Source organism: Gorilla gorilla, chromosome 10, assembly GCF_029281585.2.
Source record: "Gorilla gorilla gorilla isolate KB3781 chromosome 10, NHGRI_mGorGor1-v2.1_pri, whole genome shotgun sequence".
In the NCBI taxonomy this organism is placed as follows: domain Eukaryota; kingdom Metazoa; phylum Chordata; class Mammalia; order Primates; family Hominidae; genus Gorilla; species Gorilla gorilla.
The window spans coordinates 136,300,798-136,327,501 of NC_073234.2; the positions used below are offsets into that span (position 1 = coordinate 136,300,798).

Here is a 26,704-nt window from a genome sequence, read left to right on the forward strand (position 1 = left end):
TAAAAATGAGTCCGTGCACAGTGGCTTACACCTGCAATCCCAGCACTTTGGGAGGCTGAGGTGGGTGGATCATGAGGTCAGGAGTTCCAGACCAGCCTGACCAACATGTGAAACCTCGTCTCTAACAAAAATACAAAAATTAGCTAGGTGTGGTGGCACGTGCCTGTAATCCCAGCTACTCAGGAGGCTGAGGCAGGACAATCACTTGAAACCGGGAGGCGGAGGTTGCAGTGAGCCAAGATCATGCCACTGCACTCCAGCCTGGGCAACACAGCTAGACTCCATCTCAAAAAAATTAATTAATTAATTAATTAAAAAATGAAATTAGAAATCATGCAGCAAGAAGAAAATGGGAGATCTTTAAAGTACTGAAGGAAAAAAAGTCAATATAAACTTCTTCACCCCGTGATACATAGTTTTCAAATATGGAGACAAAATACTTCAGACCAATAAAAGCTGAGATAATTCATTATCAGCAGAACCCTACTACAACTAATGTTAAAGGAATTTCTCCACACAGAAGAAAAATACCAGATGGAAATGAGCATCTACAAAAAGAAATGAAGAGTGAAAGAAATGGTAAATATGGCCAGGCGTGGTGGCTCACGCCTGTAATCCCAGCACTTAGAAAGACCGAGGAAGGCGAATCACCTGAGGCCAGGAGATCGAGACCAACCTGGCCAACATGGTGAAACCCCATCTCTACTAAAAATATAAAAATTAGCTGGGCGTGGAGATGGGTGCCTGTAGTCCCAGATACTCAGGAGGCTGAGGCAGGAGAATTGATTGAACCTGGGAGGCAGAGGTTGCAGTAAGCCGAGATTGCGCCACTGCACTCCAGCCTAGATGACAGAGTGAGACCCTGTCGCAAAAAAAAAAAAAAAAAAAAAAAAAAAGAATAAATGTAAAAGACATGTTTAAAACAAAAATAATAATGTATTGTGTAACATAACATACAAAGAATTAAAATGCCTGGTAATAGCAGCACAAAGGCAGCAGTGTGGTAGACTATATTTTCCAAAGACTGCCTCCTTTCCCAGCCCACATGCCTTGCTGCTTCCAATATGGCATCAATATTCCTGTCGATGTCACAATGGAAGCAGAGCATGTGGGCTGGGATACGAGAGGGTGTGTGTGATGTGGGGGAGAGTTTGGGATAGGAGAGGATGTGTGAGTGTGAGTGTGTGTGTGTGTGCTGGTGGGATAGGAGGTGGTTATGCACCTTCTCCTTGAATTCAGACAAACCTCCGTAACTGCCTCCACCTAAAAAATATAGCAGAAGTGACACTAGTCAAGGCTGGGTCACAAAAGCCAATATAGCTTCTATTTGGCTCTCTTCTCTTAGGACATTTGCCTTTGGAACCCAACTACCAGATTGTAAGAAAATTTAGGCCACATAAAAAGGTCATGTGCATGGGTTCCGGCCAACAGACTAAGCTAAGGTCTGAGCCAGCATCAACTGCTTAACATGCAAGTGGGTAAACCTTCAGATACTCCCAGCCCCCAGCTTTGAGCTGCGTCAGCAGAGGACACAGGCATCATGAAGCAGAGACAGAACATCTCTGCTGTGCCCCATCCAAATGCCTAACCCACAGACTAAGTTGGCAATAGTGTTGTTTTAAGGCACTAATTACTGGTGGCCTTTTATGCCATGAAAATAACTAAAACAGAAAAAAATTAAAATAGAAAAAATTTAAAATTTTTAAAATTATGCTTAAGTTACAGGTGAAATAGTGTAACATTATTTCAACATAGATGGTGATGAAGATGCATACTATACACCCTGTATCAACCACTAAAAATATAAAACAAAGATGTGAAGCTAGTAAATCAAGAAGAGACCAGCCTGGCCAACATGGTGAAACCCCATCTCTACTAAAAATGCAAAAAATTAGCCAAGCATGGTGGCGGACGCCCATAATCCCAACTACTCCAGAGGCTGAGGCAGGAGAATTGTTTGAACCCGTGAGGTGAAGGTTGCAGTCAGCCGAGACTGTGCCAATGCCCTCTAGCCTGGGCGACAGAGACTCCATTTCAAAAAAAAAGAAAAGAGATAAAATGGAATCACAAAAATACTTCATGTTTTAAAAAGGCAGGAAAACATGGAAAAGGAGAAAAAAGATGAAAATAAATTCCAAGAAGGAAAAAAATTTTAACATAAGCATATCAATGATTACATCAAATGTAAATGATACACCTAGTCTAAAAGGCAGATTGTCAAACTGGACAAAAAAGTAAGATCCGGCCACATGCTATGTATAAGAAACATAGTTTAAATATAAATACACAGATTAAAAGGATAAAGAAAATACATACACCATACAGGCACTAAGCTGGAGTGGTGTCAATATCAACAAAGTAGACTTTGGAACAAGGAATATTAGGAGGGATATTACAAAATTATTAGTGATTGGCAAAACAAACAGACCCCCCCTCCCCCAAATCACCAAGGACTACTGACCAACTTGACTTCATAGACACTTATACAGTATTTTACCCAGTAACAGCAGAATATACATTATTTTCAAGTGTACTTAAAACATTCACCAACATGGACCATATTCTAGACCACCAAAAACACACAACCTACATCCCTCAATTTAAAAAGACTGAAATAATACAAAGCATATTATCTAACTGCAGGAGAATTAAACTAGAAATTAATAGAAGAAAAAACACTTCTAAATAACTCATGGGTCAAAGGAAATAATAAGGGAAACTAGAAAATATTTTGACTTGAATGGGCCAGGCACAGTGGCTCACGCCTGTAATCTCAGCACTTTGGGAGGCTAAGGCGGGCAGATCATGAGGTCAGGAGCTCAAGACCATCCTGGCTAACACGGTGAAACCCCGTCTCTACTAAAAAAAAATACAAAAAATTAGCCGGGCGTGGTGGCAGGCACCTGTAGTCCCGGCTACTTGGGAGGCTGAGGCAGGAGAATGGCGTGAACCTGGGAGGCAGAGCTTGCAGTGAGCCGAGATCACGCCACTGCACTCCAGCCTGTGTGAAAGAGCAAGACTCTGTCTCAAAAAAAAAAAAAAAAGAAAGAAAGAAAATATTTTGACTTGAATGAAAATCAAGCAGACCAAAATGTACAGTATGTACAGCATGCAGCTAAAAAATGCTTAGAGGGAAACGTATAATTTTCAATACCTATACTGGAAAAGAAGAAAGTTTTCAAATTAATGATCTAAGCTTCTACCTTGAGAAACACATACATACACACACACACACACACACAAAAACAAATTAAATGCAAAGAAAGAAGGACATGATAAACATGAGTGCAGACATCAAAAAAATGGAAAAACACTAGAGAAAAAGCAATGAAACTAAAAGCAATTCTTTGAAAAGATAAAATCATCTAGCTAAACTGATCAGGAGAAAGGGAGAAGTACAAATTACTAACACTAGGAATGAAAGAAGGAACATCACAACAGACGTCATAAACATTTAAAAGGTAGGAAAAAAAAACCTACAAACTTATACAAACAACAAATTAGACTACGTAGATGAAATGGAAACAGACAAACTACCAATTTCAACATAAATTGGGATAAAGATACATACAAACCCTAAATCAATATATAGCCTAAACAGGCCAATATCTGGTAACAAAATTGAAATTGTAGCTTAAAATCCTCCCACAAAGAAAACTCCAAGTCCAGATAACTTCACTAGTGATCTACCAACCATTTGAAGAAAGAATTATCAATTCTACACCATCTTCCAGAAGAGGACAGAAAACACTTCCCAACTCATTCTATAAGGCCAGCATTACCCTGATACCAAAACCAAAGACATAAAAAAATCACAGACCAGTGTGTCTCATGAATAGAGACGTGAAAATCTGTAACAAAATGTTAGCAAATCAAACCCTGCCATATAGAAAAAGCATAACCCAGCCAGGAGTGGTGGCTCGCGCCCAAAAAAAACCCAGCCAAAAAAAAAAACGGACAAAGGACGTGAGTAAACACTACTCCAAAGATACACAAATGGTCAATAAACATGTGAACAGATGCTCAGCATCACTAATCACTAGGGAAATATAAATCAAAATCACAATGAGATACCACTTCATACCCATTAGGATGGCTATTGAAAGAAAACACACACACACACAAAATTCAACTAGTGTTGGCAAGGATGTGGAAAAACTGAAACCCTTATACATTGCTGGTGGGAATGTAAAATGTTGCAGTCACTATGGAAAATGGTAATGGTGGAGCCTCAAAAAATTAAAATGTTGCCCAGGTGCGGTGGCTCCCGCCTGTAATCCCAGCACTTTGGGAGGCCGAGGCGGGAGGATCATCTGAGGTCAGGAATTCAAGACTAGCCTAACCAACATGGTGAAACCCTGTTTCTACTAAAAATACAAAAATTAGCCGGGCGTGTTGGTGTGTGCCTGTAATCCCAGCTACTTGGGAGGCTGAGGCAGGAGAATCACTTGAACCAGGAGGCAGAGGTTGCAGTGAGCCAAGACAGCACCACAGAACTCCAGCCTGGGCAAAAGAGTGAGACTCTGCCTCAAAAAAAAAAAAAAAAAAAAAAAGAGAGAAGAGAAGAGAAGGAAAAAAATTAAATGTTGAATTGCCATACGATTGAGCAATCCCACTTCTAGGTTTATATCCAAAAGAACTGAAAGCAGGGTCTCGAACAGATATTTGTACACCAATATTCATTGCATTACTCACAGTAACTAAAAGGTGGAAGCAACTACTGCCCATCAACAAATGAATAGATACACAAAATGTGGTCTTACCCATACAGTCAAGTATTATCCAGCCTTTAAAAGGAAGAAAATTCTGACACACGCTAAATATAGATGAAGCTCGGGGGGCATTACTCTAAGTGAAAAAGCCAATAACCAAAAAAAAAAAAAAAAAATTGTTAGATTCCATTTATATGAGGTACCTAGCATAGTCAAATTCACAGAGACAGAAAGGAGAACAAAGGTTGCCAGGGTGTGGGGAGAGAGGGGAATGAGGAGTTAAAAGTTTAATGGGTACAGTAGTTCCGATTAAACTTATCTATGGTTTCACCTTCCATGCAGTCAACCGTGGTCTGAAAATATTAAATGGAAATTTCCAGAAAAAAGTCGTAAGTTTTAAACTGTGGACCATTCTGAGTAGTATGATGAAGTCTCATGCCATCCTGCTCCCTCCTGCCTGGGATGTCACTGATCCCTCTGTCTACCATCTTCATGCTATATACATACACTACCCCTACCCACCAGTTTGACATTTGGTAACCATCTTGGTTATCAGATTGAATAAACAGTACATACAGGGTTCAGTACTATCGGCGGTTTCAAGGTATCCACTGGGAGTCTTGGGATGTGGATAAGAGGGGACTACTGTATACAGTGTCAATCTGGGAAGATTAAAAAGTTCTGGAAATGGATGGTGGTGAAGGTTGCACAATAATGTGCATGTACTTAATGCCACTGAGTTCAGTGACACTAAAAATGGTCAATTTTATGCTATGTATATTTTACTGCAATATAACAGGGGTACTGCATAGGACTTTGTATACACATGTGTTTTCATGCACACATTTCTAGAAAGATAGAAAGAAAACTGGTTATAAGCTTTCTTGAGACAGGGCGACTGGAAGATCAGGAATAAAAGTGATATAATAAAAACTAGAGGGATTGAATACAGTGGTCTCCTATGTATCCACAAAAACTGATTATATATTAAATGGTATCAAAAGACATTCAAGATATATTAAATTTTAAAAAGCATATAACAAAACACTATTTACCATTTTAACATTACTTTCATAAACACACATACAAAAACAATCTCCACCTGGGCACAGTGGCTTACATCTGTAAACCCAGTGCTGTGGGAAGCCAAGGCGAAGGATTGCTTGAGGCTAGGAGTTCAAGGTTACAGTTAACTATGATGGCACCACTGCACTCCAGCCTGGGCAACAGAGCTAGACCCTGGCTCTTTAAAACCAATCACAGAGGTAATGCTAGAGATCGCTGAGGAAAGCAGGGACTATTTTATCAACATATAGTTCTGGGACAATTGGATTCCTAACTAATCCATACATAGATATATAAAACTTAATTCTAAAGGCCGGGCGTGGTGGCTCACGACTGTAATCCCAGCACTTTGGGAGGCTGAGGCAGGCAGATCACGAGGTCAGGAGATCGAGACCATCCTGGCTAACACGGTGAAACCCCGTCTCTACTAAAAATACAAAAAAATTAGCCAGTCGTGGTGGCGGGCACCCGTAATCCCAGCTACTCAGGAGGCTGAGGCAGGAGAATGGCATGAACCTGGCAGGCAGAGCTTGCAGTGAGCCGAGATCGCACCACTGCACTCCAGCCTGGGCGACAGAGCAAGACTCCCGTCTCAAAAAACAAACAAACAAACAAAAAACAAACTCAATTCTAGATGGATTAAAAACTTCTATGTGAAAGGCAAAGCTTGAACACTAACCTATTCCTATTTAGAGGAATATATAGGAGACTATCTTCAAGACTTCAGGCTAGAGAAGAATTTCTCAGGACACAAAAAGCACTCACCATAAAAGAGAATGGTAGATTCTACTCCCAGGTATATAAACCCTAAGAAAACTCTGAAACATGAATACCAGGAAAATATACAAGAATGTTCACAAGACTCCTTTGAAATAGCCTCAAACTGGAAACTAAATATTTATCAGAACAGATAAATAATGTGATTATATATTCACAGGATGGAACATTATACAGCACTGGAAAGGAATGCAACAACTGGGACAAATCTTAGAAAAAATATTGACTGAAAAAAACAAATTATAAAAGACAATATATGTCTTTATAAACTTATTTTAAAAAGCAAAACAAAACATGTTGTACAGTAAAACATTAAAATGTAGATGTATGCCGGGCGTGGTGGCTCACGCCTGTAATACCAACACTTTGGGAGGCCAAGGTGGGTGGATCACCTGAGGTTGGGAGTTCAAGACCAGCCTGATCAACATGGAGAAACCCTGTCTCTATTAAAAATACAAAATTAGCCGGGCGTGGTGGCGCATGCCTCTAATCCCAGCTACTCAGGAGGCTGAGGCAGGCGAATCGCTGGAACCCAGGAGGCGGAGGTTGTTGTGAGCTGAGATCACGCTACTGCACTCCAGTCTGGGCAACAACAGCGAAACTATGTCTCAAAAAAAAATGCAGATGTAAATCTAGTTTTTTTAAAAAGCAAAGGGATGGTAAACAAAATTCACGACAGTGGTTCCACCTAAACGGGGGCAGGGGACAGAGGCATGAGGAAGGACAAAGGAGAGTACACAGGGGGCTTCCAGAACATTGGTAATCCACACATACAAAACATATAGTCTTCTGTAGATATTAAATATCACATAAAAATGAAAGCACAGTATAAACCTGTTCCTGCTTTTGTGTAAAAAATGATCTACAGTTCCTATATGTAATGCCCAAAAGTGTAACATGAAATGTTACCATAAATTTTCTAAGTAAGTTAAATATTAGGTAATTAGGATTTTTCTTTTTTTACTTCTATTTGGGATTTCTGGGTTTCAACAACTTGTATAATTTAAAAAAAAAAACCAACTGTCACAATATATGGATTTTTTTTAAACCTGAAAGATATGCAACAAATTTAATGAAAGATCTCTCTGTGTTGGTAGAATTGTGGGTAGTTTTTCTATTCTTTTTGTGTTTATCTGCACTTTTCAATATTTTCACCAATAAAATATGGTATTACAGTTTCATAATTCCTTATCTGACACCCTTATGGCTGGAGATGTTTCAAAATTATGGCTAGAGCTTTTTTTTGGCTTTCAGAAAGGTAACAATGGCGTGTAAAGTGGGTGACAAGTCACACCTATTCAATAAATAGATACTAGAAATAACTTCAGTTAAGGTCTTGTTTTGTTACCAAAGAGGTCTAAACCAGATTTTATCCCCTAAAGGAATGGCATTATTTAGTGTAAGTAAGGCTTCCAATTCCACCCCTACTGGTCCAACTAATTTGGAGCTTAATCACTGCAGACTGCACTCGGGAACAAACAAAAAAATCCTTATATTAATACTTTGTAATACCAACAAATCAAAGCATTTCAAACTCAACTAAAAGACATTTCTTTCTTAGTAAGGCTAAGGCTTTCAGACACATTTCAAAAATGAAGCTAATGAACAAGTGTCAAAGTATAAAATATTTGGAAATTATCAAAATAATAATGTATACAAAAACTCAACAGAACCACCAAATAAACTGATTAAAAAGATAGTACCACTTATGGTGTTCTTTAATTCCATAATTGTGCACGGGACCTACAACACATAAGTATTTCACATGGCCTTCAAATTCAAACAAATCAGTGAACTCACAAATGGGCCCTGGGTCCATATTATCACAAATGCCAGGGTACAGCATGTAAATTAAGTCATGACCCTTGTTCTCTTGGTCAGAATACCATTTATGGACTCCAACTCAAAAGCATGTGAGTACCACTTAGAATAACTACATGTCCTTAAGGCATCTAATAGTCAGTAATAATGCAATGGTCAAATCCTGTTAAAGTATTTGTATCTAAACATGCAAGTGCCCATAACAAAGTTGTTTTTTTAATCCTCTATCACTGGAGCACTGATCAGCTATCCCTATCTTCAACCATCCTTGAGGCAATGACCTACAACTATGATTACTAAAGGATCACAACTCAATTGCCTCCAGGAGCTAGGTAAACAGCATAAATTAGCGAGGTAGAGATTCAGTGTACAGTAAACAGAAAGTGATGGGGACTCAGCCAAATTAGAAAATGTAAGCTGTGAGTAAAGTGATTCAAACATTCAAACTTTTTTTTTTTTTTTTTTTGAGACAGAGTTTTGCTCTTGTTGCCCAGGCTGGAGTGCAATGGCGCGATTTCAGCTCACCGCAACCTCCACCTCCCGGGTTCAAGCAATTCTCCTGCCTCACACTCCTGAGTAGCTGGGATTACAGGCATGCGCCACCATGCCCAGCTAATTTTGTATTTTTAACCTGTCCATGTTGGTCAGGCTGGTCTCGAACTCCTGACCTCAGGTGATCTGCCTGTCTCAGCCTCCCCAAGTGCTGGGATTACAGGCCAGAGCCACCACGCCTGGCCAAAAAAAAAAAAATTTTTTTTTTCCAAATTCAGTCCTTCTAGTAATCAACTGACTGACTAGGAGACACAATCTATACAACGGCCCACTCTGAAATCTCCTTGTCTCTAAATTGTCTTAATTACATCTGCTGGCATTTGACACCCAGTCTCTAACACTATAAACTTCTGATGAAAAAGGATGTGGTTTATTCTATTTTAGTTACTATAGCAGAGCCCCAAAAGGCATAAAGTCATTCATTAAACACAGAGATCAAATTCACAACCTTACTCTGTCTAACCAAGTGAGCTGTGTGGTTAGGCAGTACAAGTGGTATATAACTGATACACAACAGGCCAAAGCAGACCTTGAACATCTATAACCATCAGAACAAGGACCAAACAATAACAGTTCCAACAGATTTACTTGCTGAGAACTACAGAATCTGGTACATCTCTAATGAGGAGGGAGGCAATTTTCTTCCTCCTGTGAATTTATCTGCTCGCAACCAAAAATCTGAGCTATGAGGAGCTTCCTCTCTGCAACCCTCTAAACACCCTCTTCCCCACTGAAAGAAAACCCGGCAGTAACAATATAAAACTAAAGAACTAGAAATACAGACTGTTCACACACTCATCTGTTTTTCCTAAAGATACATAGATCATACATGTGAGCAAAAATCTAGATCATAAGTTATTTACCACCTCTAGAACCGCACTGTTCAATATGGGAGCTGCTAGCCACATGTAGCTACTGAGCACTTGAAATGTGGCTAGTCTGAATTGAGAAGATCTTGTACCAAAAAATGTTAAAATGTCTCATTAATTTGTATATTGATTACATACCATCAGTGATATAATAATTTTTTTTTTTTTTTTTTGAGACAGAGTTACTCTGTCACCCAGGCTGGAATGCAGTGGCACGATCTCGGCTCACCGCAACCTCTGCCTCCCAGGTTCAAGCAATTCTTGTGCCTCAGCCTCCCACCATCACGCCCGGCTAATTTTTGTATTTTTAGTAGAGATGGGGTTTCACCATACTGGCCAGGCCGGTCTCGAACTCCTGACCTCATGATCCACCCGTCTCGGCCTCTCAAAGTGCTGGGATTACAGGCGTGAAATAAATATTTTTATGTAAATTAGTATCACCTTTTTAAAAAAACTTTTTAATGTGGCTACCAGAAAACTTTACATTACATATGTACCATATATTATACTTCTATTGGGCAGTGCAGCTCTAGAAAAGGTAGTATTTTACAACTAACTCCTCCAGTGATTATCTTCCTGGCAAAGAAATGACACATCAAGGCACCCCTCACAGCCACTTCCACCCACCAAACCTTCAGTCATGAAACCACTCCTAGTCCCAAGCTTACTGATGATGCAGCAGGTTGCCAGAGTAATTTGGTTAATCACTTAACCAAAGGGAAGAAACTAGTTTAACAATTATCTGAGGCTAATTTCTTTCTAAATTATTCCAGCACGCAAAAGAAATAAGAAGTAGCCTGAAGAAAAATCTGTGAACCAAAGGTGTACTAAATTTCTGTTCTTGATACAAGATTTTTAGTTGACTAAAACAGAGGTTCAACTTTGGTAGTACACTTCTAAAAACAATCAGACCTAACATTTTAAACTACTGCTTTTTTCCTCTACAAACCCTTAATTAAATATAAACACTACACAAATAAAACCACAATGAGATATGACTTTACACTCACTAGGATGGCAATAATTTAAAAGACAATAACAAGTGTTGGTGAAGACGTGGAGAAATTAGAATCTCACACATTGCTGGTGGTAATGTAAAATGGTGCAGCCGTTTTGGAAAGCTGTTTGGCAGTTTATCAAAATGTTAAAAACAGAAACTATGAGCCAGCAACTTTACTCCAAAGTATTCACCCAAGAGAAATAAAAACATACATCTGCACAAAAACTTGTATACAAATGTTCATCGCATAACTATTACTATTTTTGGTTTTTTTAGACAGAGTCTTGCTCTGTTGCCCAGGCTGGAGTGCAGTGGCACCATCTCTGCTCACTGCAACCTCTGCCTCTTGCGTTCAAGTGATTCTCCTACCTCAGCCTCCCGAGTAGCTGGGATTACAGGCACCCGCCACCATGCCCAGCTAATTTTTGTATTTTTAGTAGAGACAGGGTTTCACCACATTGGCCAGGCTGGTCTCGAACTCCTAATCTCAGGTGATCCACCTGCCTCAGCCTCTCAAAGTGCTGGGATTACAGGCATTAGCCACCACACCTGGCCCCACATTATTCATAGTAGCCAAAATGCGGAAACTACCCAAATGCCTGTCAACTAATGAGTGCAGAAGCTGAATGTGGTATAAAAAAGGAAAATTATTTGGCAATAAAGAGAATGAAGCACTGACACATGCTACAACATGGATGAGCCTTAAAAACACTGTACTAAGTGCAAGAAGCCAGAAACAAAACAAAAGCTATGTATCATTCGATTAACAGAAAAAGAGCAAATCCATAGAGGCCAAAAGCAGACTAGCGGCTGCCAAGGGCTGGGGAGAAGGGTAATGAGCAGTAACTGCTAATATGTACAGTTTCTTTTGGGATGAGGAAAATGTTATAAAAATGATTGTGGTGACGACTGCCCAACTCTGTAGATATAATAAAAACTACTTAATTGTACGCTTTAAATGACTGAATTGTACAGTATGTGAATTACATCTTGTATTTTATTTTTTGAGACCGGGTCTTGCTTTGTCACCCAGGGCCAAGTACAATGGGTGCAATCTCAGCTCACTGCAACCTCCACCTCCTGGGCTCAGGCGATTCTCCTGCCTCAGCCTCCCGAGTAAATAGCTGGGATTACAGGTTCATGCCACCTCACCTGGCTAATTTTTGCATTTTTAGTAGAGATGGGGTTTCGCCATGTTGGCCAGGCTGGTCTTGAACCCCTGACCTCGGGTGAACTGCCCACCTCAGCCTCCCGAAGTGCTGAGATTACAGGCATGAGCCACCACACCCGGCCCGTGAATCATATCTTTCAAAAGCTATTTATAAAATATAAACATCAGAATGAAAAACAGAATGCCACAGAAAGGGACTTCTATGAAATGTGCCTATATGAAATGCTTCATTTTAGAAGAGAATGAAAAAGCAATAAGTAGCCCTATTGAAACAGAAGAGGGAACTTTAACTGTGGTAGACTGCATTACAGGCGCTAATTCCTCATCCTTTCCAGGATCTACTCCTTAGCCATATGATTTTGCAGTTCTTCCCACTAACAGGGGTAAGATTTATTTTTGTGGCTCATTGACTTTGGCTTCAACCATATGACTTGCTTTGGCCAAAAGAATGGAGCAGAAATGGCAGTGTGCCAGTTCTAAGCCTAAACCTTAAGAGGTCTCGCAGGTTTCCACTTGCCCTCTTGTGCCCCTGGCACTGCCTAGAGAAGAGCTTCCCCTATGTGGCTGCTGCCCATTCACTCTGGGCCTAAAATGAACACATGTGAAGCAGAGTCATCTCAACCAACTTACAGATCGGAAGAAGCAGAGTTGCACCAGCCAATCTGTAGATTCATAAGTATATTTTATTGTTATTTTAATCCACTGAGTTTTGGTATAATTTGTCATGCAGTGTTATTGTGGCAATAGCTAACCGATATAGTCACCAATTCTCCCACTGTGTTATGAAGAGGTCCTACAAATTAAATAGTGATTGTTATGAAGGTAGGTCCAGCCTAACACCTTGAATAATAGTTTTTCACTTAACATAAGACAAGCATAAACGATGTTTGATGCTTGTCCCTTTAGGCTCTTAACTGAGGACTGATAGCAATTTAAGACATCACATATTCTTCCACTTTACTTTGAAAAAAAAATAATTTTGCCGGGGGCGATGGCTCACGCCTGTAATTCCAACACTTTGGGAGGCCAAGGTGGGTGGATCACCTGAGGTCGGGAGTTCGAGACCAGCCTGACCAACATGGAGAAACCCTGTCTCTACTGAAAATACAAAAAAATTAGCTGGACGTGGTGGTGCATGCCTGTAATCCCAACTATTGGGGAAAGCTGAGGCAGGAGAGTTACTTGAACCTGGGAGGCAGAGGTTGTGGTGAGCCGAGATTGCGCCATAGCACTCCAGCCTGGAAAACAAAAGCGAAATTCCATCCCAAAAAAATAAAATAAAAAATTTTACTTTTTCAGGGTATTTTCAAAAAATCAAATCCAGGGCGGGGCACGGTGGCTCACACCTGTAATCCCAGCACTTTGGGAGGCTGAGGCGGGCAGATCACGAGGTCAAGAGATCGAAACCATCCTGGCCAAAATGGTAAAACCCCGTCCCTACTAAAAATACAAAAAATTAGCTGGGCGTGGTGGCAGGCGCCTGTAGTCCCAGCTACTCGGGAGGCTGAGGCAGGAGAATCGCTTGAATCTGGAAGGCGGAGGTTGCAGTAAGCAGAGATCGCGCCATTGTACTCCAGCCTGGGCAACAGAGCCAGACTCCGTCTCAAAAAAAAAAAAAAAAAAAAAAAAAAATCAAATCCAGAATAATCTTCACTTTTAATAAACTATGTGCCAGACCACTGAGGATAAACACATGAACATTATTCATGTCCTCAAAACTTTAAGGGAAAAAAGGGAAGGGTCATCTTGGAACAAAAATTTAGGAGAAGGGAGAGGAAGCAAATTTAAAATATATTAAATAATATTCTACATATACACACAAACACGGAGCGAAAAGTCAACAGGCCTTATTGACTTATTTGATGAGAATCAAGAATGTCTCCGAGGTATCTAGCTGTGAAGCCGAAACTCGATGCTCTCAACAGCTAACAGGACAAGCTAAGACTATCTATCCTATCACTAAAGGTTGACTCATTATCAACTTGGTAAATCTAACCTGAACACAAAGGTGGATTTCCAGAGATGTCTTGGGCCATCTGCACCTTTGCTACACAATGACTGTGGTTTAGCTGTCTACTTTCTGGTAGCTGCCTCCTTTTTCCACTTCATCTCTAACCTTCGCCTCTGCTTCTATTGCTCAATCACATTTGCCATTCACATTTCTTCCCTACTTCTACTTGTTATTCCCTTTTTCCTAAGCTGGTTGATAACATCTGCCCATGGTTTTATAACCTTTGCTATCCAGGAATCCAGCCTAATACATCATCCTTAGGCCTGTGAGTTTTCACCACTGCAAAGCATACAAAGGTTCAAAAACAAAACTAACTCCTAATCTCCCAAATGTCTGGTTTATGCCTATTCCAGATGACGGTGTTATTTAATTCTGACCTAAGATTGAGGCACTGCTATATCTATTAACTTTAAAATATGCACACATCAGGCCACGAGATTTTTCAATTGCCCTTTCTGAATAATTATAAAGCAAAGGACAAGAAACGAGCTGAAAAAGAAAACACACTTTTAGAAAAAGGAGAAAAAAACGGCAAAATAAGTTTCTATTAAAATTTTTTTTTTAGCTTTTTAAACAAAAGCGTAATACAAAGACTATGAATTCCTGAAATAGTAGTGAGAGAGAAATATTACATTGTTCAAAAGCTAGTTTACATACAGCTTATAGTTACTCATATCTCGAGATGTTTCCTGCAAAATATTTTCACATGAGCATGTTACTGAAATTTTTTTCCCTAAGACTGTTTTGCAAATTCTAAAAAAAAAAAAAAGCAGCTGAGTGTCTCCACTTTAGGAAACAAGTAATATATGCCACATATTTAATAAGTGGCTGTTTGGGAAATATAAAGTATAAATAAACTTATATTTTACTTATACTTTTATAAGTGAGTCAGTGGTCATGTTCAAGAAGACTAAGCTGAATGAAGAAGAGCGCTCTAAAGCGCTTGTGGCCCTTTGTAAATGTCTCCCTTAGCTGAGTCCCTTTCTTTCTCCACGTGTTGTCAGGATATTAGAAAGTTAGGCAAATTTGGACATAACACTTGAACCAACTTGACAGTAACCATTTTATTTCTGTACTTCCTTCAAAGAGCAGTAAGATGTTCTCTCCTCTCTTCCATGTGCCTTGTCACCATATTTTTAGGGAGACATTCTATTCTAAAATCCAGCATCTAACAAATTTCACCCCTAAAATATTCATTCTTTTACAAAGAAAATCTGAGCACCTACTATCTGTAGGTCCTTGCACCATGAAATTAATGGCTTTGAACCTACCCTTACAAAGTTCATTGTCAAAACGGGAAGATGGTCATATTAAATACATTCAATACAAGGTCAGAAAATCCTCAGTGCTGCCCACATGACAGGAACAGATAAAGAGCTGTAGGCATCAGAAGAACATTTCTCCTGGGCCAATCAGAAAGAAGGCTCCACAGCAAGGGGAAAACACTGCAGTCAGACCTTGAAAAATGGGTAGGAGTCAACATGTTTAGAGACTTGGAAGGGCAAACGAGGCAGAAGAGTCCCCGTACATAAAAGAGGAAACAGAAGTAACCCAGTTTGGCTGAAGTAACAAGTAATATTTAAAGGAAATATAGGGAAGCAGGGTTATAAGACCAGATTGTTTTGAAAGTCAGATTGTAGAGGGTAGATTTTATATTCCAGCAATAAAAAACACAAAGGCTATTAAAATACGATACAACCCAAAATTAGAGGCCAGGCGCGGTGGCTCACGCCTGTAATCCCAGCACTTTGGGAGACCAAGGCGGGTGCATCACAAGGTCAGGAGATTGAGACCATCCTGGCTAACACGGTGAAACCCTGTCTCTACTAAAAATACAAAAAATTAGCCGGGCATGGTGGCAGGCGCCTGTAGTCCCAGCTACTCGGGAGGCTGAGGCAGGAGAATGGCGTGAACCCGGTAGGCAGAGGTTGCAGTGAGCCGAGATGGTGCCACTGCACTCCAGCCTGGGTGACAGAGCGAGACTCTGTCTCGGAAAAAAAAAAAAAATACAACCCAAAATTTAGTGGGTAATATACAAACCAAGAGAGACAAAAACTAAATGTACACACTAAGGACTCCTCTGAAATTCTCTTTACAACCCCTAACTGAAACCCTTAATAATTCTTTAAAAGGTAGAAATCTCTAAACTGAAACTACAGTAAAAAAAAAAATACTGGGTCAGGTGCAGTGGCTCACGCCTGTAATCCCAGCACTTTGGGAGGCCGAGGTGGGCGGATCATGAGGTCAGGAGATCGAGACCATCCTGGCTAACACAGTGAAACCCTGTCTCTACTAAAAATACAAAAAATTAGCCAGGCGTGGTGGCGGGCGCTTGTAGTCCCAGCTACTTGGGAGGCTGAGGCAGGAGAATGGTGTGAAAAAAAATATATTTTTTTCCGAGATCAATTTTCTCTCCCTGCCTGCAAATATACAATTATCTCCCTTATTTATAAAAAACAAAAATAAGACCTTTATGACCCTGCTGTCTATACCAACCATTCTCTTTCCTCAAGTCTTTCACATCTCAAACAAATGGCCAGTACCCAGAAGATGCCTTTATTTCTTTATGACCTACCCGACTGGGCTTCCACCCCCACTACTCTGATCTTAGCAGTGCACTCTCAGTAATGACTTCCTTTACAAATTCAATAGCCTGCTTTTTCTTCATTCTCTCTGAATCCTTGTAGCTTTTTACACTCCTGCCCCTAAAAATTCTCTTATGCCTTTTCATCGCCACTGCACTTTCCTAATTATCCTACCTCTGATGGAGCCTCTTCTGATTCCTCTTCTTCCTGACATTTCTTAATTGTGAGTTTCCCAAGCCTCAATTTCTGGTCTTCCATTTTTTCCTCTCCATACTCTTACCTTTTGGTTAATTGTTCTTACCTCAAATCTTCAACTAGTTCTAGCCAGCCTAGCCATAGTCCCAGATGGCATTTCTAGAAACATTTGCACTAATCAGTGGCAAAGGTATTTGTTTTTCACAACTAATCTTTACTTCTAAAAGTAGTATTTTTGCAAGCGGTTATAAGAAATGAGTGTAGGGGGCCGGGTGCAGTGGGTCACGCCTGTAATCCCAGCACTTTGCGAGGCTGAGGCAGGCAGATGACCCTGAGGTCAGGAGTTCACAACCGGCCTGACCAACATGGAGAAACCCTGTCTCTACTAAAAATACAAAATTAGCTGGGCGTGGTGGCACATGCCCATTATCCCAGCTACTTGGGAAGCTGAGGCAGGAGAATTACTTGAACCCGGGAGGCAGAGGTTGCGGTGAGCCAAGATGGTGCCACTGCACTCCAGCCTGGGCAACAAGACCGAAACTCCATCTCAAAAACAAACAAAAAAAAGAAATGAGTGTAAATTTCAGAAGTTTATAAAGTCAGAGTATACAGTCAAAGGCTATCAGGCAAAGCTTGAAGATTTAGTCAAGTTTGGAAGGTCAAGCTAAACAAGGTCTAGACAAAACTTAAACAACAAAACAATGTCAGGCACTGTACGTAGGTCACAATGACTGTATAACTAGCTTGAAGAAGCAATGAACAAAACTTTCTTTGCTACACCTGCCCTATCTAGGTCAAGAGTGAAGCCCAAGCCTGAGGCCTCAGATGAAGGGAAGTGGGTGTGCCTGTCAGGCATGGTGTGGGATAAGGAAACAGATAAACTGCTGGCCGGGTGCAGTGGCTCATGCCTGTAATCCCAGCCCTTTGGGAGGCCGAGGCGGGTGGATCACCTGAGGTCGGGAGTTTAAGACCAGCCTGAGCAATATGGAGAAACCCCGTCTCTACTAAAAATACAAAAAATTAGCCGGGTGTGGTGGCGCATGCCTGTAATACCAGCTACTAGTGGGGCTGAGGCAGGAGGATCCCTTGAACCTGGGAGGCGGAGGTTGCAGTGAGCTGAGATCGTGCCACCACACTCCAGCCCAGGCAACAGAGTGAGAGTCCATCTCAAAAAAACAAACAAACAAACAAACAAACCAACCTGCTAACAGCTCCTCCTCAGGCATTTTTAGAAGGGTAGAAAACCGTACCATGCATTCCAAGGAAAAGCAGGGAAAGATGAGGATCATCCACTCTACTGTTCTTTCTTCATTTAAGTAGATTATGAAGGAAACTGTCTTCAAAATCAAGATAAAACTAACATGAAAAAACAGGTCAGGCATGGTGGCTCACGCCTGTAATCTCAGCACTTTGGGAGGCAGAGGTGGGTGGATCACCTGAGATCAGGAGTTCGAGATCAGCCTGGCCAACTCGGTGAAACTCCGTCTCTACGAAAAATACAAAATTAGCCGGGTGTATTGGCGCGCAGCTATAAACCCAGCTACTTTGGAGGCTGAGGCAGGAGAATCGCTTGAACCCAGGAGGTAGAGGTTGCAGTGAGCCAAGATCGCGCCATTGTACTCCAGCCTGGGTGACAAGAACGAAACTCCATCTCAAAAAAAAAAAAAAAAGAAACATAGCTTTATTCATCATCTTTCTTCTTGTGGAATGTAGCCATGGACTACGAAACTAAGAAATCAGTGACAATTTGGAGACTATTATTTCTTTTTATATAGCATTATGTGGCATTCTCAATATAAAGGACATCTCAAAGTTTAAGTGCTGGCTAAATTGTGAAACAAGAAAAGTCATTTCTATAGTGAGGAACTCTATCTGGAACCTATCTGGCTCTAACAAATAATGTACAGAACAAACAGCGTGCTTTCACGGAGCACTTTGCAATGCATGAAGCATTTTTATGTGCATTATCTCACTAAATCCTCACAACGACCCTGTGAAGTACAACAGGCATAACTATTGTACCAAATACAACACTAGGACTAAGACATGGCTAGGTCACAGTTAACTAGAGATGAAAACCACCCTCACACTAAAGATTTCCTGATTCGAAGAAACCGTTAACAGAATGAGGTGCTCATATCTCAAGATTTCAAATGAAAATTTAATGAGTGGCATAACACAACTGAATACTTTTTGAATAATCACTTATATTCGATACAATTCAAAATATGTAGAAACAACTAGGATACATCTCCATTTCAGAGCACTTAAAAAAAAAAAAAATCCTTTGGTGGTTCTTCACTATCCATGCTGTAACTCCAAAAGAGAGATAACTAAGTTTTCCTACCAGGTTAGAGAAAACCCTACAAACCAAGAAATGGGATTTTCCATAAGGTCTCTATTAGGCTAAGGCATACTCCTTAGTCTAATACCTTAAAGATACCTACAAAAACTTTTTCTTAGGAGCTCAACCTAGTCGTTCCACAACAATGAAGTGGGGCTGTTTCATTTAAAGCTGTGGCCCTAGTTTGACTTATTAATAAAATCTGAGGGGTAACAATTCATTGAGAGGATCATTGGGACTAACTAGATTTTTCCCTGTAAAACTGAATTTGATCATTTAGAGCCCCTCTGAGCACCTCAGACGTTAAAATTCCAGAAGAAAGTATTCTGCCTCTAACTCTTTAAGTGAGGATAAGAAAATACATTATAGAAAGTGAAAGTTGGCCAGGCATGGTGCCTCATGCCTGTAATCCCAACACTTTAGGAGGCTGAGGCAGGTGGATCACAAGGTCAGGAGTTTGAGACCAGCCTGACCAACATGGTGAAATCCTGTCTCTACTAAAGATACAGAAAACAAATTAGCCGGGCATGGTGGTGTGCACCTGTAATCCCAGATACTTCAGAGGCTGAGGCAGGAGAACTGCTTGAACCTGGGAGGTGGAGGCAGCAGTGAGCTGAGATCGCACCACTACACTCTAGCCTGGGTGACAGGGTAAGACTCCGTTTCAAAAAAAAAGGAAAGTGAAAGTTGCAAACACTTCTTAATTTATACATACATCACATACAATCAGTATTTTAATTCCTAAGAAGGAACCATTAAAGTCTAGAAACATCAAAAATAGATTATAGAATTTTAAAAATCAAATTATACTTATGGCGAACTGCCATGACAGCAGTCACACAAAGTTTCAGATGCCAAAAACAGCCAACTAAATAAAACAGCACTTGGTTATCAACACTCTCTTTCTCTTTTTAGGACGTCTCTAAATTTTCACGAGATGGTTTGATAAAACAGATATGAATGATGAGAACTAAATAATTAATGTTATTAATGTTGAAATAAAATACAATTATATAGAATGACACGTCACAATCCAATGGCATTTGTCATCTCTAAAATAAATGATCACGTAGAAATCTTTTTGAGAAATGAATGATCATTAAGCATTTAAATTGATAGTACTACCTGATACTTACAGGCTGACAGGGTACACTCTCCAGCTTTCTTTACCCCCTGAAGGCTTTATAAAAAACCTTGAGGAAAATGATTTAAATATAAATTCATGGTGTTAACTTTGGCTAATTTTAGTTTAAATCACACATCACCCAAACAACATTATCATAGCACTTTAACTATAGGCAAAATATGTTTTTAAAATAATGAGCAAGGGCCGGGAGCGGTGGCTCACACCTGTAATCCAAGCACTTTGGGAGGCCGAGGTGGGTGGATCATGAGGTCAGGAGATCAAGACCATTCTAGCTAACACGGTGAAACCCCGTCTCTACTAAAATTACAAAAAATTAGCTGGGCGTGGTGGCGGGTGCCTGTAGTCCCAGCTACTTGGGAGGCTGAGGCAGGAGAATGGCGTGAACCCGGGAGGCGGAGGTTGCAGTGAACCGAGATCGCACCACTGCACTCCAGCCTGTGCTACACAGCGAGACTCCGTCTCAAAAAATAATAATAATAATGAGCAAATCTTCTAAACTCTATAATGCTAGACACAAATTTTCAACTACTTTCTCTCTGAAAAACTTCCATCAGCTACAATTGGATATGATCATACCAGATACAACAATACACAACAGTAATCCAAAAGTAGAACTGACTTCCACTAGATATGCAGACCTGTGTTATTTGTCATTCTCAGGTTTAATAATATTTGCAAATACCTGACATGTAATGTCCATTATCACAACAATACATCACCTCAATATAATTCAGCCCTGAGATTAGATCTTAAAATGAGTAGCATGGGCCAGGCGTGGTGGCTCATGCCTATAATACCAGCACTTTGGGAGGCCGAGGTGGGTGGATTGCTTGAGGTCAGGAGTTCGAGACCAACCTGGCCAATATGGCAAAACCTCATGTCTACAAAAAATTAGCTGGGCATGGTGGAGCCTGCCTGTAGTCCCATCTACTCAGGAGACTGAGGCACAAGAATTGCTCGAGCCTGGGAAGCGGAGGTTGCAGTGAGTCGAGATCGCGCCACCACACTCCAGCCTGGACAGAGCAAGACTCTGTTTTTAAAAAAAAAAAAAAAAAAAAAAGATGGGTAGCACAGAGCAGCCACCTATTTATATCTATTAAATGCCAGGCACTGGACAGAGTACCAAAAACAGAAAGGGTTTTATCCTTATGTAGCTTATTTTGTTTATCGTCTGTCATCCCTCAGAGACACACACAAGATCAAACCATGAAGAACCACACTAAGGAATCTGGGTTTTATTCTAAGTGTGGCCAAAACCCATACTTTTAAGCAGAGAACTGCCAAGATCTGACTTAGGTTGTTAGAAGGCCAAGAAGGTACCAACAGGTAGATAATGGAAGAAACCCAGCAAAGAGGCTAATACAGGAACTCAAGCAAAAGAGGGCTGGCTTACAGTCAACACTGTGCAAACATTAAGTGGACAGATTCAGTGTCAGAATTTTGGTGTCAGATAATCTTCACTTTGAGCCCTTTACCATTTACATCCTTGGGCAAGTTACTTACATGCTTTGAGTCTCAATTTCCTTACTTAGCAATGCTTGTAAAACTCTATCACATAGAAAATACACAAGTTATTATGATAGCATTTTGGTAACAAAATTCACTTGAAGGAGTTCAAATAAATTGACTTCCTTTTCCCTCACACCAACATTAGTAATGTTGAGCAGGGGTTCAATAGCAGTTATATATAAGTACCACATTTTGCTTCATCAAGAGACGAGCTCCTGTTTCTCACAGAACTTACACTAAAACTGCTCATAAATACACAGGAAGAAAGGTGTTTTTCTCAAATTAATAAAAGTCTAGTTAGCACATTCAATCTGTGTTTTCACATGCATTCTTTTACTTCCTCAGTGTATGTGAGAAAAAAGGTTATAAGCAGAATCTTGTAGTTGAATTGTGATAAAGATTCTGATGTTACTACCAATTATTTCAACTTATTCTGTTAATAGCTTTTATTTAGAACTTTAATAAAGGATGGCATTCCTCATTCTTGCAGCACTGGTACATGAGGAAACCAAGTCACAAAAAGCCCTCTTTGATAAGTACATGGGTTATAAACACTTATTTTTCACTCAGTAGCATCCTCCTTATGTTTAATATTCTTTCAACAAAGGATGAACCATCCTGAAATTCAGTGTCATATTTACCACTTGGTATTTACTCAGTAGGGGCTACGTGTACTACAATGTGCTAGGTACTATGGGAGAACCAAGGTTAGTGTCATATGGTCCTTACTCTCAAGGAGTTTACAATCCAGTTAGATTAGGCATTTACATGAGATAAGGAAGGAATTATGCAGACCGAACTGTAAGTATTAAAAATAAAAAGATCGCTGGGCACAGTGGCTCACACCTATAATCCCAGCACTTTGGGAGGCTGAGGTGGGAGGATCACCTGAGGTCAGGAGATCAAGACCATCCTGGCTAACATGGTGAAATCCCATCTCTACTAAAAATACAAAAAAATTAGCGGGGCATGGTGGTACACGCCTGTAATCCCAGCTACTCGGGAGGCTGAGGCACAAGAATCGCTTGAACCCAGGAGCCGGAGGTTGCTGTGAGCGGAGATCATGCCATTGCACTCTTGGGCGACAGAGCAAGACCCTGTCTCAAAAAAAAAAAAAAAGATCATTTTCATGTGGGATGGTCAGAAAATGCTTCACAGCTAAGCAGAATGAGTTGAACCCTTGAGTACAGGATTTTGATAGAATTTGCTAGGAAGAGAGCAAGCACACATGAACTTACATATAAGGGCCTTGTTGAAAAAACTTTTTATTCTGAAAAATTTAAACATGTAAAAGTCAACAGAATAACAAACCTCCATGTACTCATCATCCAGCTCCAGTAATGATCAACTCACTGCCAATAATTTACATGTCTTATTATACAAAAATCCTAAGGGAGCCCATCTGCATATGCCTTTATATTCTTCACCGAGTCCGTCCTCAGACAAATCTTTAGTGGCACAACAGTCTCCACAGTTTGGTTTTTCCAAAGGTCACATACAAACAAAGTGCAAGTCTGTTTAAAAAAAAAAAACAGCAGGACCGGGCACTGTTGCTCACGCCTATAATCCCAGCACTTCGGGAGGCCAAAGCAGGCGGATCACTTGGGCTGAGTTCAAGACCAGCACCGGCAACATGGCGAAACACAATACAAAAAATGCAATAATCAGCCGGGCGTGGTGGGGCACACCTGTAGTTCTAGCTACTCAGGAGGCTGAGGTGGGAGGATCACTTAAGCCCTGGAGGCGCTGCTGTGATCTTGCCATTGCACTCCAGCCTGCATGACAAAGTGAGACCCTGTCTCAAGGAAAAAAAAAAAAAAGAGATCAATTGCCGGGTGTGGTGGCTCACGCCTGTAATCCCAGCACTTTGGGAGGCCAATCCCAGGCAGACTGCTTGAGGTCAGGAGTTCAAGACCAGCCTGGGCAACATGGCAAAACCCTGTCTCTAGTAAAAATACAAAATAAATAAATAAATAAACTAGCAGACGTGGTTGTGCACGTCTGTGGTCCCAGCCACCTGCAGGGCTGAGGCAGGAGAATTGTCTGAACCTGGGAGGCAGACGCTGCAGTGAGCTTAGATCGGGCCACTGCATTCCAGCCTGGGCGAAAGAGTGAGACCCTGTCTCACAAAAAAAAAAAAAAAAAAAAAAGTAATCAACTCTTGATTGTTTGCATAAGCCAAGGGAAGAGTGTCAAAGATAACTGCAAAATGACAGATAATCCAAAAATCAGTCTACATAGACTACTGGAATACCTTTTCCATATTTATATTTCAATAAGAATGAGTAAAATGATGGGAGAATTCATGTCAAACAAAATAACGCATCACAAGTGAAGTACTTTAAACATATCACTTGGCCTCCCAAGCCTGTTTCTTCCTCTGTGAAACAGGGAAATATCACCTACCTCACAAACTTGTGAGAATTAAATGTGTATATTTAATGCCATGTGTATAGTTCCTTATTTTATTATATTATTAGTCAGTTGAATCAGGAACAACTATTAAATAGGAAGCTGTGGCCGGGCACGGTGGTTCACGCCTGCAATCCCAGCACTTTGGGAAGCCGAGGTGGGCAGATCACTGGGTCAGGAGTTTGAGACCAGCCTGGCCAACATGGTGAAACCCCATCTCTACTAAAAATACAAAAAAAAGCCGGGCATGGTGGCATATGCCTGTAGTCCCAGCTACTCGGGAGGCTGAGGCATAAGAATTGCTTGCACCCGGGAAGCGGAGGCTGCAGTAAGCCGAGATGGCGCCACTGCACTGCAGCCTGGGTGACAGAGCGAGACTCCGTCCTAAAAAAAAAAAAAAAAAAAAAAGGAAACTGCCCGCTTTCCCCAGTCTCCCCTTATATGCCACCCTCTCTCCAGATGATGTAAAAATTTTCTTCATCTCAAAACCTGCTAAAGATTGAGGGGCTAAGCTCCCCGATTTCAAGGAGTTTCTTTGCCTGTAAAGCAAACAGAGCTGACATTGAAGGAAATATTTTAGTAGAATAAATTTGTAAATTGTCAAACTTCACAAAGTAATCCCTCCTTAATAGAGCCAACTAATGTCAGAGTCGTGTGTGTCCAACCTACCTAGTAAAACATTTTCATTTTCCCCATTTCTTGACCACTGAGTTTTCTATTCTTTCAACCATCCATGGCCTCTGTACAGCACAGTAAAAACAGCAAAGCAGCCATTAGGACTCTCAGGGCCACAGCCATTAGGGCCAGAGTATGAGAAGCTCAAGATGAGTAACCACAAGGCATGACAGAAACACCTTTACCTTCATTTCTTACTCGTCCAGAAGGAAGCTGAAATTGTAATCTTGTGTTCCCTACGACCTGCTACTGAAAGGCAGCTGTCACGCAAAACTATGAAATTAGCTTAAACCTCTTTTTAGAGCACGTGTTCACCAAGATTTTAATTCTTCCTTTAGGGTTACTTTGTCTCTCAGTTACCTTCTTCTTGAGATTGCACATACATCAATGAAGTTCTCTTAAGAATTATCATCTTCAATCCCCAACTCCCTTTCTCTATGTGAAGACTCAACGAGTTACTGACTTGTAACCTCTAACACTATAAATAATCCACTCAAAGTCTTCTACCTAAAACCATTCCTTATTTTCTGATATTACCCATTTCTTAGATGTTTCTCTAGGATAATTATAATTAATGTAGTAAGATCTGTGGCACTTCACAGTTTGCCAAGTGCTTTCTAAATGTACTCACTTAATCCTTACAGGCTGTGGAAAAGGTAATTCCCTCTATTTTATAGGTAAGGAAAAAGGACCGAAGAACTCACTACCATGTCGTATCAACAAAGCAAGTTGGTGGCAAACCGGACCTCCGAAATAGGTCTTCCAACTCCACACGCCGTGCTCGTCCCGTTCTATTATGCTCTTTTCTAAGAAGGGAATGTCTACAGTTCTGTCCCAAACCACATTTGCTTCAAGAGTAAACCATCTTCAAACCATTTCTCTAAATTGCAATCAGGTCCCCCACTCCTACAATCATGCCATTTCTTGCTTCCTCACTCTCCAGCTATGACTTCCTTCTCACTACCCGATTTCCACTCTTCATGGATACTGCCATCATTCCTTCAACCCGTCCTGCAAATATCCCACCTCTACATGCTAAAGGGAAACCACTCATGTTCCTTCCCCCAAACCCTGGCACTCCCTTCTCCGGGTATGTAGGTTGTCACCCCATAAACTACACAGTAGCTTCTCGCTTCTCGGCCCTGAACGAGCTACTTACTAACTTTAAAAGCCCCACAGAAATGAACTTAACTTGCAGGTCCTCCACCTCCACACTTGGCCCTGGGCGCCATTCCTCTGAAAATAATAGTACCAACCCTTACAAAGACTCTGCCCATGCCCCACCGTCACCAACGAATTCCTTTTCCAGAAGGAAAAGGAAACAGGTTCTTCAGGCTCCTCTTCCAACCTTTTCACCAGTGACTCCCCTCCAAGGTTCGCGGACTCTCCCCCCGCAGTTTTCCTCCCCTCACTCCCGGGCCTCTGCCCACCTCACCAACTCTCCCTGCGCTCCCTGTCCCAGAGCCAAGCGGCGGCCCCGCAGCTGCGGCGGCTGCTCCACTCTCCCAACTTAGAAGTTCTGCCTCTATCACCTGTTCTCACTAGAGCTTCCTCTCAGCCCAGCGGCCCACCTTTGCCCTGGCCTGCCTCTCTCCACCCTTTCGAGTCCTCCTGCCCAGGAAACACCCCCACGAGTCAGTTCCGGGGTGCGTGTCGGATTCAACTTCCCATCCGTGGGATTCCCACCCCCGGGGTCATGCTCCCCTTCTCCATCACCTGCTCCACCCATAGCCAGATGACATCCGCCGCTGCCTCCTCCTCCATTCCCCTTCTCGGACGCCAGGTCCCCGGCCACTCACCGCCCTCCGTGCGCGCCAGCCGCCCCCTCCGGTGGGGAAGAGGGGGGCGTGCACCCCAAC

The 26,704-nt window shown here is 41.2% G+C and overlaps 1 protein-coding gene across 5 annotated transcripts in view; it reads right to left on the minus strand.

Moving 5' to 3' along the window:
* Positions 1 to 26,704, minus strand: part of SPPL3 (signal peptide peptidase like 3) — a 137,815-nt gene that overhangs the window by 110,485 nt on the left and 626 nt on the right. The window contains exon 1 of one of the 5 annotated variants that reach the window (XM_063694409.1): positions 26,417 to 26,648. The exons of 3 other annotated variants lie outside the window; for them this stretch is intronic. In XM_063694409.1, coding sequence (XP_063550479.1) covers positions 26,417 to 26,574 — 158 coding nt within the window. In that variant the 5' untranslated portion in view covers positions 26,575 to 26,648. Of the gene's footprint in view, positions 1 to 25,030; positions 26,649 to 26,704 lie in introns of those variants that run through there. One more of the 5 variants, XM_055358174.2, reaches the window with a different exon arrangement.